The sequence below is a fragment of the Anopheles stephensi genome, chromosome 3, assembly GCF_013141755.1.
Source record: "Anopheles stephensi strain Indian chromosome 3, UCI_ANSTEP_V1.0, whole genome shotgun sequence".
Classification (NCBI taxonomy): Eukaryota; Metazoa; Arthropoda; class Insecta; order Diptera; family Culicidae; genus Anopheles; species Anopheles stephensi.
This window is the reverse complement of record NC_050203.1, coordinates 49,197,450-49,212,704: the sequence shown is the minus strand read 5'-3', so window position 1 is coordinate 49,212,704 and position 15,255 is coordinate 49,197,450. Positions and strand designations below refer to the sequence as shown.

The 15,255-nt window shown below is 42.5% G+C and overlaps 2 protein-coding genes across 8 annotated transcripts in view; one reads left to right on the top strand and one right to left on the bottom strand.

Moving 5' to 3' along the window:
* The window catches only part of LOC118509048 (probable G-protein coupled receptor 158), a 56,750-nt gene extending 53,623 nt beyond the window's left edge, over window positions 1-3,127 (bottom strand). The window contains exons 1-2 of one of the 7 annotated variants that reach the window (XM_036049132.1): window positions 2,792-3,127; window positions 1,088-1,221 (exon numbers count right to left, since the gene is read on the bottom strand). In XM_036049132.1, the coding sequence (XP_035905025.1) occupies window positions 1,088-1,100 (13 nt within the window). In that variant the 5' untranslated portion in view covers window positions 1,101-1,221; window positions 2,792-3,127. The remainder of the gene's footprint in view (window positions 1-1,087; window positions 1,222-2,791) is intronic. The other 6 variants (XM_036049133.1, XM_036049129.1, XM_036049131.1 and 3 more) reach the window with 6 other exon arrangements.
* Window positions 3,128-12,154: 9,027 nt separating this feature from the next.
* Window positions 12,155-15,255, top strand: part of LOC118509047 — a 37,569-nt gene continuing 34,468 nt past the window's right edge. The window contains exon 1 of the mRNA XM_036049125.1: window positions 12,155-12,325. The gene's annotated coding sequence lies outside the window, so the exon portion shown is untranslated. The remainder of the gene's footprint in view (window positions 12,326-15,255) is intronic.

The window sequence follows — 15,255 nt, the reverse complement described above, 5'->3', positions numbered from 1 at the left end:
ACACGTGTTCAATTGACTGCCCAGGACAGCGCAAGTGGATGTTGATCCTGGAGCTTACTCAATCACGAGCCCATTAGGTTGGATGTTAATTTTTGATAAGTTTGGATGTATCTATCCGACCGTGGCATTACACACAGACACACACACATACTCACACAATGTACAACACTTTTCATCCAGTGCGAGCGAGACCCGACAGACCGAAACGTTCGGGGCCAATCGAATTCTGCTCGGTATGCCTTCAGATTTACTAGCTCACTGTGCTCATCGTTTGCACATGTTGGTGTAAAAAAAAAGAACCGAGTCTCTACGCGGTTGGTGTGTACCGCGTACACAGGCGATTGGAAGCCGAACCGGACGAGCCATTAAAGAACAGAGAGTTCGCCTTAATGGATGGTAAAAGCATTTTTACCATCGTTGCCCATAGTCCTTGGGGTACTTTAGTAAACTTCTAAGACGGTAGAGAGCGCCGTGTCAGGATGCATGGTACGTTCTCTTATGGAGACAGAAATATTTCACTAAGGCTTCTTTAAGGACATCTACCAAGGGTGCGAGCGATGTGCTGAAGTGGGCGAAGAAATATGATAGGACACTTTGGATGAGCCCCGAAAATCGAACGCACGAAAGGTCGATGAATGAGGTGTAAACAGGCGAGCCTGGTAAAGCTTCTTCGGGTGGCCGATGACGACAATGCGTGCGTTGATTGGTTCGGATCCGTGCGGTGGGTCTAGTTTGGCTGGGTTCTTTTCCTTTGATTCTATTACGGCTCATCAACAATGTTGCTAATATTGACGATGTGTCATAAATTGGTGAGTTTGGGTCTAAAGCCACCCGCATGTGAGTGTGAGCGTTAAAGTGCTTTTGCTGCTGGAAAGATGAAAGAAATTGATGTCATCTACTACGAGATAAATGAGTGTTTTGAAAATTTACGAGGGATAATAACGGGTATGATTTTCCTCATGAAGATGCTGTTAATCTAATAATGTACCAAATAACCCAATAAATAACCAAACACTATTATAGAAAGTATAGGGTAATTGTTTACTCTTAACTTCTGCTAACAGTTGCGCAAAAAGATCCAACTTACCTAGAGATTTCATCCATTAGCGCAGCAGATTAAAACTTCCAATGTTTTCAATGATCCGACCATGGCAAACGGAATAACTTGATGGCTTAGCTTTTAACAGTACACATTCTTTTGTAGTATCAAATCACAAAATCCTATTAAGGAAAGAGTAACAATTAAACAAAAAAAACCCTCTATAACTTTCAATTTTTCACATTATGTAAGTAACGTATCTTCACACAATCCAAATCAAGTGAAGATTCGCGAACCCGTCACTCACTCACGCACTAGCTCGGTGTCAGAATTTTCACACACCTTCAGTAATTCCTGCCCTTTTGACAGGCACTTTTCTTTCCTCGCATCTCGGGCAGGCCAAATTAACACCACATCAGATCATCTTTCGTAAGATACGATCGAAAGTTGCCTGCCGGCGTTGACGCTAAACTTTGCGCTAGATTGATTTTGATTTTAACCACCGTCGAGAGGACTCAAAATTCTCACTCACACACACATACACGCACTCATCAACGCTCGCGAGCCTACCACTGCACTTCAGAAGCACAAAATCTCCCCTCGACCGGATCGGCTGGGATTCGCACGCACACAATCCTTTATTGAACGTCGTTTCATTTGCTATGAAGCCGCTTGCGTTCGCTTACGTTGTCGTTCCCTTTGCTTTGGCACTGTGGCGGTGTGGGAAGTGGGTCTCCGATTGGCCGTAGGCACTTGGTAAAAAGGTTTTTGCTTTTCTTTGCCGACTCGACTTTTCCAACACAAGCTAGCTGCTTTCTTGAGCAGACGGCAATGGGTTGGATGTTAGGACAGGTGCTGGTATGAAAACGCACTCTCTTTAGCTATAATTTAGCGTAGAGCTTTACGGATGGAAGGGATGGGTTCGGTTTGAAAAGATGTCTATGTGCGAAGAGATATAGGGCAGTTGTACAAAGTTTTGCAATAAATGAAAGTTTTGATCACATGTTTAGTGGACCGAGCGTTATCTTGGGAAAGCTTATCAGGAAGGAATTAACTTTAGGATTCAAATTGTTTCGCATAAACAATTTTAGACAGTAGAATTGAAGTGTTTTATGATGTCCGATGTTAGTTTAAATTCGATGAGGTTTCAAAATTTGAATATGAGTTGAATATCTATTCCAGGTGTACGTCCCACTGCCGATGTGAGTAAAATCAGAACTTCTGCACGTAGAACGGATTTGTAAGTTAAGTTAAGTACAGCATGCCGCTTACCACTTTTGAAAACTTGGTATAATTTAGCTTCATTTTAGGTGTCTTCACATTTTTAATAGCAATTTCACTAGAATAAACTTTAGATACTTCATAGTATTATAAAATGATCTTTTAAAATAACGAAAACAAGTAAATGTTACAAACAAAGCCACTGCACTGCACGGAATAATCGGGTACCAGCGGGCGGAACAGGAAGGATCGTCTGAACTAACACAGCAACGGTTAGGAAGAAAGAACTGGAACCATTGCAAACCATTCAATCGTCCATTCGGTGGGCGCTGGAGCCAACCATAAAATGCACACAAGCTCAAAATCAAACACAATATCGCCAATAAACACTCCTGTTCAATATTAAACACATAAGCATAAAGCTTGCCCATACACACACACACACACACACACACACACACACACACACGCACACTCATACATCGTATGTGTATGGAGCCGATGATGGAGACGCCATGGGCCAATGCTCACCACACTGATTCACGGTGAAAAATCGAACTCGCGGACGTTTTCCTTGCTGCTTCGCTTATGTTTCGTTATCTATCGTACTTTTTTTGTTGTTGTTGGTGGATGTTTCCTTTACGGCCCCACCTCCGTGATGTCTCGACTGTCCACTGGAATACGTTATCCACTGCCCACACCTGTGCCGGGTGTTGCAACCGGTTGGTGGATAACGGGTCGCGGACAGCAGAATGGGGATGTATCGAGTGGGATTTTTCTCGTCCGCGCACAGCAAATTTCCAGCACACTGGACCCGGGTCTTGCTCCGAAGAAAAGCGCACCTCAACTGAGTCGGGTTGCTGCGATGGTGAAGGAAAATTTTCGCCACGCTCCACGACCTTCGGGCTGTGTGTCGTGTGTGAAGATACAACAACACCACCACACGGAACGGCTTGGTGTGGCGTGGTATTGGTTCGCGAGCGCAGCGTAGATGAAACGAGTTTTCGCGGCTCTGTGTTGGTTGAACGTATTTCGGCAGCTGGCATTCATCAGACACATGGACCAGTATTTATCTTCCTTTGGAAAGATATTCTTTACTGTTCGGTTTTGCTGAAAAATATTGAAATTTGGTGCTACTCGAGGTGAAACTTTTTTTTTCTAAAATGGTTATAAGTATTAAATGTTTTTTGAGTACGTTTAAATAAATGTTTTAAAATGTTTGATAAAGTTCTTCAGACAGTACCAACCATTATTGGCCATGGTGTAAACAAGACACAGTAGTCTGCTGACATATTTGGTGATGTATAGAAACACTCGCCAGCGACTCCGGCATTCGCAGTTTCTCTCTCATAATGCGCGCGCACAGTACCTTCATCGATAACAGAACAAGGAACGTTCGTGAAGTTGGATCCGCTTGAACCTTGGAGGTTCCTTTACGCGTGGTTGTGAGCAAAACAGGGGGGCCCTTAACGCTGTGTTAGTGTGTGGCACCTTTTTCCTCGGCAACGAAAATTGCCGAACACGGCGTGGTCGGTCTCGCCAGAAAAAGATCGATGAAGACAACTAACACCACCCCTTAGCTAGGGCAGGATTCCAAGGCGACTGCTAGGACGACGAGAAAATTTTAGAACGGGATACGCAGACACACACACACTCGCACACACACACCCGTATATATTTGTCCAAAGCTTTATAAGCGTAATAGGTGAACGGTTTCAAAGATGTATGGCAAAGGATCAGATACCGGGAAGCAGCAGTAGCAACAGCAGCATCAGCTAACTTAGAGTCGGAACCGGAACAGCAAAACAGGAATTGATTTGTTTTCGAGCGTGTATTACGCGCCTGTGTTGTCTGGATGTGGATGGAACGGTACATAGCAGAGCAGTGAATTGAGCAGACGTATAGAAGTGGAACATGATAACGAAGTCATGACGAAGCATGAAACTGGTGGGAAACAGATTTACCTTCCGTGGTTCGTAGAATCCCCTTTCCGGCAGGGTAGAACGAAAAGTGCTGTTAATTCATCCAAGTTTTTTGATGAAATGATTTTTAAAAGAGACATGTTGAATATCTGTAATTAATTTTGGCTTCGCCATTTACATTTAACACAGTCCCTGTTAGTTTTGAGTATAAAATGATAGCAATATAAATGAGTAACAATGTAAAATGTTTTACTCTAATTTTATAACATATAAGAATGATTTATATCAAAAGGTTTTGAAATGACAGAGGTTGTGCATTTTGAATAGGATATGATCGGATATAATGCACCATCCGGACTGTTATGCCGTAGCAAGACATCTCTTCTTAGCTACGAGGTGTAAATAATTCTAATAAACCTCTATTGATGTATACATTTGCATGACATAGCAGTCCTTTATGCCTAGAATAGGAAGAATGGGCTTATTTTAAATGGGTAACTTGTTTCTTGAACGAGATATATTTAAAAAAACATACTCACCATTCAATGATTTTGTTTGGATGTATTTTAAAAGGTAGGCAGTTAGTCGATGAATAAATTTGAAATTTTATATATGGCACAGAAATCATCCTATAATTCAATATAAGCTTCAAATCAAAACCCAGTTATTTGCATTAAAAGTTTGGATGAAATAAAAAATCTCATTAGGAAAATTTTAAATTTTGAATACATTTAAACATGCATGGACCATTGTCATTTCTCAATGAAACTGCGCCATCTGGTGGAATAGCTGTTGACTACGTTGGATGCAAGCTTGTGTGCAACAAGAAAGACGGCTGCAAAAGGTAGTTTTCAAATCGATCGGAAAAGACACGGAATGGAAATGTTGAAATTCAACAGATTTTAAAATAACACAATAAAACAAAAAATAAACAAACACAACTACACAATTACGATTTTTGCGCGCCGCGAAGTCATGTGCTCAAACGATCCGTTACATGCTTCATGTCGGTAAGTTACGTTGAGTACTCTGGCTGCTTGAGTTTTTTTTTTTCTATTTTTAGGATAAACATTAGAACATTAGCATCTGATTGTATAGCCTAAGTGGCAGACAATTTTGTTAATGCATACTAAAAATATCGATGATAATAAATTAGTGGTGCTTTTTCTTCTTCTAGACTAAACATCTTTAAAGGTCATGCCTGCCATTTTCTTGCTTACAAGACTTATTGATATCACTAAGTTGGATAGTCAGTTCTTACTAAGGAGGGATATTAAGTAATCCTAATAAAAGAGAATAGAGTAAGGAATCTTTTCTCAAACGCTGAAGTATTCAAAATAAAGCATTCCACCAAAATATCAATAAAAAAGCCTATCGTGTATTGCTTCAACACTATACGGCGTTTTAATTATAATTAAATGTATTGTTTAAATCTCGGTGTTCTTTTTACATGTATTTTTAATCTGGTGCATGACTTCTTAGCTGTTCATATGTAAATTTTGTAAGCGCTCTTCATGTCATTCTCATTTCAGCTGTATCCCAACTAGATATTTCTAACTGACATGCTCCCAGTACCACGCGTGATGGATTCTTTTTTAAACCCAACTTGTTGAATGGTTTATTTACGAACGTAGCATAGCTGCCGCAGTTAAAGTTTACACCTCTGCTTATCTGTCAGCCATCTTCGCAGCAGTTGCATAGATGCACGCAGTATGATGCCACCAGATAAACATCTTTCTTTCTCCTCCCTGTACAGCCATTAAATCAATTTGTTTGAACAAATAACTTTCAACGCGGTGAGCACGTCGTGAGAAGGAATTTTAGCATTTCGCTACTATAGGTATTGTATCTAAACAAAAATATAATGAAACAATAGTGCTTTTCCGAGAGCTTCACCAATCGGAACAGTTGGCCAACATTTCTATTATCATAATAGCAGGCGTATCCGAGTTTGGGCACGTGCGGTTATCGACGAACAAGGCACGGTTTAACATTGCTTACTGTCATCTTATTGCTGGTATGCTCTGCTTTTATTAGCCAGAATCCAGAGCACTGCGGTACACTTGTATGCTAATGCGTTCGATTCTCTTCTGTCATGTTTTCCCATGTTGCGACAAAGCTTCATTTGTTTTACATTAACCTTATTACCAGCACTGCTAGCCGGTACGACCAGTCCGTTCCTCTTGAATGCAAAAAAGTGGAAGTGTTCTCCGGACTTTATGTGAAGGTTTGCAGTGTAGAATCCTATGTAGATTTCATTCATTTGTTCGTTCATTCATATTTTTGCACAAACCGTCCGTTTAGTACGTTTAGCCATAGTCTGAGCTGAAACCACCGTATCTTCCATGCACCGATTGAAACGGTGCAGATGAAACGATTATCGCATGGTTCGATCTACATGGTATAAATATTCACGCACGCTCAATGCTCCGCCCAGAGCCGTGTAATGCATGTGTTTGATGCTGATTTCTATACGGTGTTATTACAACCACACTACGACTACCAAGGCTTTCATATCCCAAGGCTCCCTTGCTTGATCATTGGATCTTTTCGAAAAAGATGAAGGAAGAAAACCACGTATGAAAACACCTTAACATACAACATGACGATCGTGTTAACACCTGTTTTACCATCGTGCTTCGTTTCCTGTGCTGAAGTGTGTCACCGCTGGGGATGAGTTTCACACGGACGGGTACAGGGATCATCTTCTTTATGTCATTCAAATCGCTTTCTATCATCCGCCTACTTCCGGAACGTAACCTTGCGGAACGTCTGTAACGAATTTATGCGCTCCCATGGTGCCTCTATCGGAGGATTTCGATCTGTTAAGTTTGTTCGAATGAACTCGTTAGAATGGACGACAATCAATTGATTCATCAAGTGGAGCAGTAGAAAGTTTTGATCAATAAAAGTAATCACGAATTATTGATGTGAATGTTATAAACTCTTGATGAATAAATAAAAATCGAAGAAAGGAGCGAATGATCGTAGCAATCGCTAGATAGAAAAAAAGTGTTGATCATTTTTAAGTAAATTGGAAGCGGTTATCAATGGATATTTTACTATTTACTACTTTTTATACATATTTCCGTTCCACATAACTTAAACTCATTCTAGGCTGAATAGTATACAATGTTATTCTCGGCTGAAAGACCTGCTTGGAAACCGGGCCATCTATTAGCTTACTAGAGTTATTCGTACCGCATAGTTGGAAAGTCACTCACCACCGTCCGGAAGGGATTTGAACCCCGGTCCTGCCGTGTGAAGACCGGCGTAGATACACGTATTGATTTATTTAGATGACAATTTATTGCTTATAGGATCATGTGGCGACAAAACTCAATAACCAACGATCAAGCTGTACGGTAACGCTCATTAAAATACCTGACCACCATGCAACGAGCAGTGGGCACCCTTTTTATTCAAATACGATCAGCGCAGTGTTGCAAGGTCGATATCGAGCAGTAGGAATTTGTAAGCGAAATTTCTTAATTTGAGAAGCAAATGGCTACGCTAAGGGTGGGTTTTGGCATCCAAACGGGACTGGAAGAAACACGGCAATGCTTTAAATGCATTCCAATCAGACACTTGGCGAGGCTGGAAGTGTTTTGAGCACCTCCCGCACTAGTTCACGAGCATACAATGTTATCGGATATCCGAAGCTAAAGGTACAAAGGATGTAACACCAAGCCACCAAGTCTCCAACATACTGTTTGCGTTCCAGCAGCGAAGGAGAGTGTTATGCTTTACGACAGCAGTTGTGCCACTGGAGGACGGCCACGCTCGGGCAGGTGTAGCCGGTGAATAATGACTTCACTCCCGCTGTTTGGCGGTAATATCCGTGAAAATGGGTTCCCGCTGGTAGAGCGAGCAGTAATGCAAGACGATGTGTAGCAGATACTTCAAGGGAATCGGCACAGCCATGTGTCAAAATATGTACCATGTGCGCAATTTATTCTCATTTTCATGCCTGTGCCAATAATGATCGCGAGAGCTCAAATATGAGTCGTTACTTCCTTTAAGCATTCAACCGGAATTCTGTAGTGGGATTTCGTTCGCAGCGTCTCATGTTTTATTAATATAACACTTAGTTTCGCAAATTTAATCTCTTTCCCGTAGTAGCCTTTAGAGTGAGGTAAGCTTTGGCTCATCTTCAAAAGCCACCACTGACGTAAGTGATAAATAGCCACCAGAAATCCTCGAGAGAAAGGCCATAAAGCTCGTCCAAAGGCGAGACTCATCCGTGGTGTGGTGTTAAGCCGAACACGCATCATATCGATCGAACTCCTTTCGTCTACGGTAGCCCACTGCCCACTACCGTTCTAGAAGCTCGAGATAGCTCACAAAACCACATGTAAGTTGTTATTACTGTAAGTGATTTGCACTTTTCTATCGACAGTTTCTGAAACCCCGCGGCAGCTTTCGACGCGCTCAAGTGCAAATGGTCGGGCCGTGCATCAGTCACGGACCTGGCAATAGGCGGAGGGCATAATTATGTTTTCTATTGTAAATTCTATTTTCAATCCATGTGCCGCACGCAAACGAAAACCAACAATCATTTAGTGCTTATTCGGTGGCGGAAGAACATTTTCGTCGAGAGCGAGAGAGCGGGGAATATTCTTGGGGATGTTCTTTGAAGCTAAGGTAGCCGAAAATGGACCGTAAAATGCTGCTGCCGGTGAGGTGTAAAAAGGGGGACAGTTTGTATAGTGAGCATCCCATTAGGAAGACGCAAAGGGGCAGAAAAACGGTACAACTAAGCCCCCATTCATTTCGGGACAAAAACGCAACACAAAAAAAGCAAATGATGCGTTGGTGCTAATAAATTTACAGCTCTTGGCAGACATGTTCTTGGCGGGTTCTCGAATGCTTACGTCCGTAGAGGATTGTACTCTTCGTTGAGTCTCTGTCATATGCGGTTTTAGATGTTTAGATATGGTTGGAGCTATTTTCTTATTATTGGAGAGAACTATAAATTATTTGTTTTAGAATATAACTTGATCCATCCTTAGTTATAACTCTCAGTTTATAAAGTCTAATAGTTTATTGTGTTATCCTACATTTAACCATTAGCAATTTCTACCTATTCTGGCTCTTCGCATAATCTGAACATGCATCTGGCATCAATCATAAACACGTTCTTCTTCCGGATGTTAACAAGCCCCTATGGTCTTGACGCTGCCTTTGACTGACGATGAAAGATGACTCGACGCTGAAAAGGGATGTGGAAATATGAACATCCGCTCAAACTATCGCCCTTACCGATGGGTAACTAGAACGATTACTTACTTTCTGAGGCAAACGTAATACTTTCAGTGTTGAACCAGACGAACCTCAAGCGAATCAGTTACACTGAATGTTTGTATGTGCTCCGATACATATTCAACCAGTAATAAGGTGCGTAATTCGGCAACAAATTATCCAGCATGATACGGAAATTCTCAGAGGATCGGTTTGCTTTTTTTTCTTCGTTCAAACAGCTTCTAAAACGAGGAAATATGTTTCAGGTGCCGACTCGGCAAACGGTAATTTGAACACATTGCTACGTCCTTGCCGTATCAGAACAAATAGCCAGTTTTTGGGCGGCTAAAGTGCTTTGGCTGTTGGTGTTTGTTTCGTATCTTGAGCAGTGGATCAAATTCGGTGTGCTTGCTGCCATTGGGAGCTTCTCGCTGTATGCTTCCCAGACGTGTGTTTGCATTTATCGCTCGGGCTTCAACTTTTTATCAGTTTCGATTCATTTCACTCGAAATAATTCATCCCACCACGGGCAGTCTCTTTCCGCATTCTCTTTTACGCTGCGTGCATAATGCGTTCCCGTGATCGTACTTCGCCCACCGCCCAAGTGTCACTGGCAAACGGTTTTCATCGCATTTAATGTGAGAGCGCAAAAAAAAACACACACACACTAATTCAGCACCCCAAGGAATGATTGAGTTCATCCCGGCGCGAAGAACGATGAACATGCTCTCCTGGCCGGGGAAATGAGCATTTCCGGAGGGTTAATTTCTCAACCTGTCGCCTTCAACAGCACCAACCAGCAAGGTGAATTCGTAAGCCGGCCGTTGTTACAGTTAACATTTAGTACGAATCATTTTCGTAGCTGATGAATAATAACATTCGTCAAGCGAGCAGGAAGGGAGTGCTGAAAGGTCGCTGTTGTTGGCTGTGGAGTAGGCTATTGCGTGGAGTTGAATTGACGCGGTTTAATGTTGGGATGACAAATTGCGAAAGAGAAGGAAGAATATTCACCCACGATCGTCATTCAAGCGGTTGGGCATTGTTTTGCTATGTGCAAGAATTTATTGGAGCATTTCGCAAGCCATCCTAAGAAAAGCCTTAGTTGGGTGACATCGATTCATTTAATTGGTGGAAATGAGTACGAATATAAGACGTGCCTATACATTATTCATGCACGCTTAGTTTTGTAAACCAAGTAATGAGCCATATTTTTCACTGATCTTTGAATGCCGCTGCCATCGGAACACTAATCTTTCGGGCATATCTTACAAAAAGTAATTTATAATTTTATTACACAATCTGAGCATACTTATCCTTCCTTCTTTCCTTCCTTGGCACTACAACCTCGAGAGGTCTCGGCCTGCCTTTTCTGGCTTTTTGTGACTTAATTTTACACGTAGTAAAGTAGTCAAGCCTTACGTACGGGGAGGCGGTCTAGATGGGATTTGAACCCCTGCCTAGCCGTGTGAAGACTGGCGCCGCTGTCGCCTCGGCCACCGGACCGCAGCAGTAAGACCATAGCAGTAAGGAATTATTTTATCATTTTTGTTATTGTTGAATAATAAATTCACGAGCCGGAGGAAGTTCACTATGTCTCTAAGAGCTCTACTTAAGAAATTAATAGATTGATGGAATAAATTCTAAAGCAAATTGAATTTAATATTTAAATATAGAATAAGAGCAAACCGTCTTTTTCAAATACAAAAAAAGTTAAAAAAGGAGGTTTTCTTCCCTTAAATTTTCTAACGGTGTTCTTAACAGTTCCGAAACAAAGTACATCGTAATAATATATGCCACACATGAACGCATGATTTGCATCACGATCAACAAGCGCGTGCATTGGGCTCATGACATTTATTTCTATCTAACATGGATATCGCTTTCGTCGATAGCATCTAGCTTTGCGCGTACGTTCGCTTCCCGTTTTCCGCCATCATACAAACATCACTCAGGGCAGATAAACATCATACATCGTGCGGATTTAAACTTCCCCGTCGGCTGTCAACTGCACGGATTGATAAATATATCGGCCGGGCGCTCGGAAATGCCATTCGGAAGCATGGAAAGGTTGCACAATTTGTCCCCTTCCCGTTGCGGGCCGGCGTAATTCTTGCAAGAACTTTGGTATCCGGTTTCGGGCTAGAAGAACCGTGCAACCGGTTGCCGGCTCGCGATATGAGCCGGCTAACGGTTGCGATATGAATAAAGTACAATTTAATGTATGACTTTATGCAGATCGATGGATAAGGTGAGCTTTGCGCAGGCAATAACAATCGAACTCGTGACGGATGGTTTTTGTCCTTACTTATCGGAGAAGCCTTTTTCCTTTCTCATGGGAGCATCCGAGTTTTGTGCTGTGAGCGATGTTTTCCCAATAGCTTTAAAATTTATATAGCTAAGTGAAGTATTGCTGCGTATTAGTGCATCTAATCTGATTGCCATACATGCTCCAAAAACACAGAGTTCGGTTGCTCAAACAGCTGGTATTCTGCCAGCGCAAACTCTCTGTTTTTGTTTGATTTTATGTAGCATGCTGAATTGAACCTGAACGAGAGAGCATTCCAGAGAGAGAGAGAGAGGCTGATAGAGTCCGAAAGCATAAAATTGAGCATAGCCGGTGAGTCAAACGCAAGAGAGTGATGAACGCATGAGAACATCCAAACGTTGGAAAATCTCTCTGGCCTTTGGAGGTTGAATCTTGCGGCAGCCTGCAACAGATGATTCTCAAACCTACGATCGTGCGGAGGTGCAAGAACGCCGGAGCTTTTCGACGCGAGCTGATTTACGTAAAATCGTGCTTTGAAGATCTGGTGTTATTTTTTTCTCTGCGGTAGTGTTACGAGTGCATTTGTTTGAAGTTAGTGTTTGAAGTGTGTGAAAAGTTCAACGATTAAATATTTTGGTGAGAGTGATTCATGATTTCTTAAAAGCAGTTCTAAGTCTAGTTTTGTAAGAGTTTGTGCTGCTGTGGATTGTGTTGTGCACATGTTGCTACTACTCTAACCGAGTGCTCTAGCCACTACAGAAGCGTAACGAAACTGGCCGCAGCAACCAACGTAGAATCGGATAAGGAAGTGTGTTCCTGAATGCGTCGAAAAAAAAAGTGCGGCACTGGGTGTGGTTAACGAACGGGCTCATAATTGCACAAAATTGTGAGATTTATGGATAAAGCTTTGAGTGAAGTGTAGCTGGGCGTGGATGGGAAAAAGGAAAATATTAAATGAAGTTTTATTATCTTCACGGTGGTGTCCTCAACCGTCCATCCGCCCGTCGCGTCCGTCCGTGGTGGACCGTTTTTATGTTGTTGCAAATGTATTAGCGGATATAAAGTGTAATGCGAAAGCAGTTTGGCGGGGGAAGCAAAGCAGACCGAAAGCGAAGAATGCAGCAAAGAATTCATCCGCATGAGGAACGTGATGTTTGAAGTTGGTCTGGATTGTGCATGAGCTGGTCGGAGTGCAAGGTTGATTTTTGGTTCGTGAAAAATAAGTTTGTTGTTGGTGGTGATACGCGTCCGCTAATAGTGATACGGTTTGTAAAGCCATGAAATTCCTTCAAAATCCCATCCCCACACATCACGACATGGACTGGTAAAGAGTTCAAGTCCGTTGAAACTGATCCACTCAAAAGGATTTCAACGCTATTCCCAGCAATCGGTAGGAAGCAATTGTGGTGGAACAAATTTCAACAAATCACGACTTCCATACGATCAATGGGAACAGCATACGATCATGTGTAGTTGAAAAAAGTGAACATGTTTTGAATGAAAAATATTCTTTTTCGAGCAAAGATAATCACAGTATAAGATTATTCATTACCCAAAGTGTGTTAAGAAGAGTGCAAGCTATCGTTTGTAGCTATTCCACAAGCAGCAGATGTGAACGTGTTGCTTGCTTACCAACCGTCGTGCCATTTTCCATCATTTCGTAATGGAATAATTTTGCTGCCGATTATGGATGTATCCATCCGCGTATATGTTGCATAGTTGAGAAGAGTGAAAAAAAAAAAACTACCGTCACGTTGGAAAAGAAAGACAAGAAGCCTACATCACGAATGCAAAGCCCATCATGCACCGAATGCAGTCGGCATGCCGATTCACGGTGCGCGAATGGTGATTTATGGATTTTCTCTAAAACCGCTTCGGCCGTGTCTAGTTTAGTGTAATCAACAAAAAACCAGCCTCTCCACACACACACACACACTGTCCGCTCCGGGGCAATGACAATTGGCGGTTCAGATGGCTCAGTTGCCGGATGCTCATATTGTCGGCCGGCCGGCCTGTACAGCATCGTGCAAAATGGTCGAAAAAAGGGAAGCGAGCGAGAGGAAAAAAAAGTGCAGGATCTTACAAGCAAGATATGCTCTGGCGAAGGGTCAATCCCTGGCCGCCGAGTGTTGACCACCACACCACGACCGACTACTACTTGGAAAGGCTGCGGCCGTTCGATGCGTTTGGTGCACGGGTGTTGTGTTTTAAGTCGGGCTGGCTTTCCTTATCTCTATCCCGAAGCGTTGTGCTGAGCGAGATGGTTGGTGAGGAACCAACCAGTCAACAAGACGAACAGGAAAACGATGAGCCGGTGACCGGGAAACGACGGGGACCGACCGGGGGGGAAAGGGTCGCTCCTCGTGGCACCGTGCTTAATTTATGATGGGAAAATAATAAATGAAATTACTTTCCACTTGCAACCCCCGAAAATTCGTTTCCCCCCTCCGGTGATCGCTTGATCATCGCCAGTGCGGCCAAACCATCTCGGGGCGTGCAACTCTTATTTCGAACCATACGAACGCCCACATACAGGCAACCCTGTATAATCGCACCGTTCCTGTGCAAAGCACTCCGCTGTCGAAGGCTGGAAGGCAAACAAAATTTTCTCACCGGGAAGATCATCCCGCGAAAGTGAACGCTAAGGCATAAATCATAAGTGAAGCCGCACCATGCAGCACATGTGTGCGTCGGTGGCGGCCGGTTCGAGACTGTTTTGATACGTGCAAGATGAGTGTGCGAACGTTGTGAGGTGGTTTACAAGCATTCGCTTTGAGAGAGCATGTCGGGTGCAAATTACACGTATACCTGACTGCGAGCGATGGTGATAATGGGATGATCGGTGTTGCAAGGTACATTATGTGGATGTATTCAAGACGAGTCGTATCGGATTGGCGTAGAGCAAAATAGCATGAATTCCGGATCGGTTCAAGCTCGAGGCGCTTGATGGTATGCGAGGAATGCTCAGCAAGGGAATGGAAGTAAATGTTTTCTTCGAGAATTGATAAAATGTTATGAGCAGCTGTTTGGGTTATAGATCTAATTGAAAATGGCTGAATAAATCTTTGGTTTACTGTGCCTCACAATGAATTAGACGTACAGTTAGACGTTAGGCAAGTAAATAAAAATTGAGTCTATAGGATTGGACATTCCTTAAGATCATGTCTTCCATTTTTGGCTTACTAGACTCATTGGTACCAGCGTAGTTGGATAATCAAGTCCTCACTACAGCTGTATGTCCCCTGATAGGATTTGAGCTCCACCGTGTAGAGAACGGTGCCGTTGTCGCCTTTACTACCGGTCCGCCTGGGATGGATAGATTTAAAGACACATTCAGCAAAGATTTTAAATTCATGTTGCCATCATTATAATGGAAAGTCTTTTTAACTTGGTGTAGATCGTGTGTGATAAAGGTAATAAATATCATATAAATTGTGATCTAAAGTATAGCAGTTCAACAAATCGCAATCAGTACTTTATCATAACACATATACCAGCAAAGGAACATGTAAATCAATAAAAGTAATGTGAAGCCTCGCACTTAGTAACACAAATTAAAACAAACA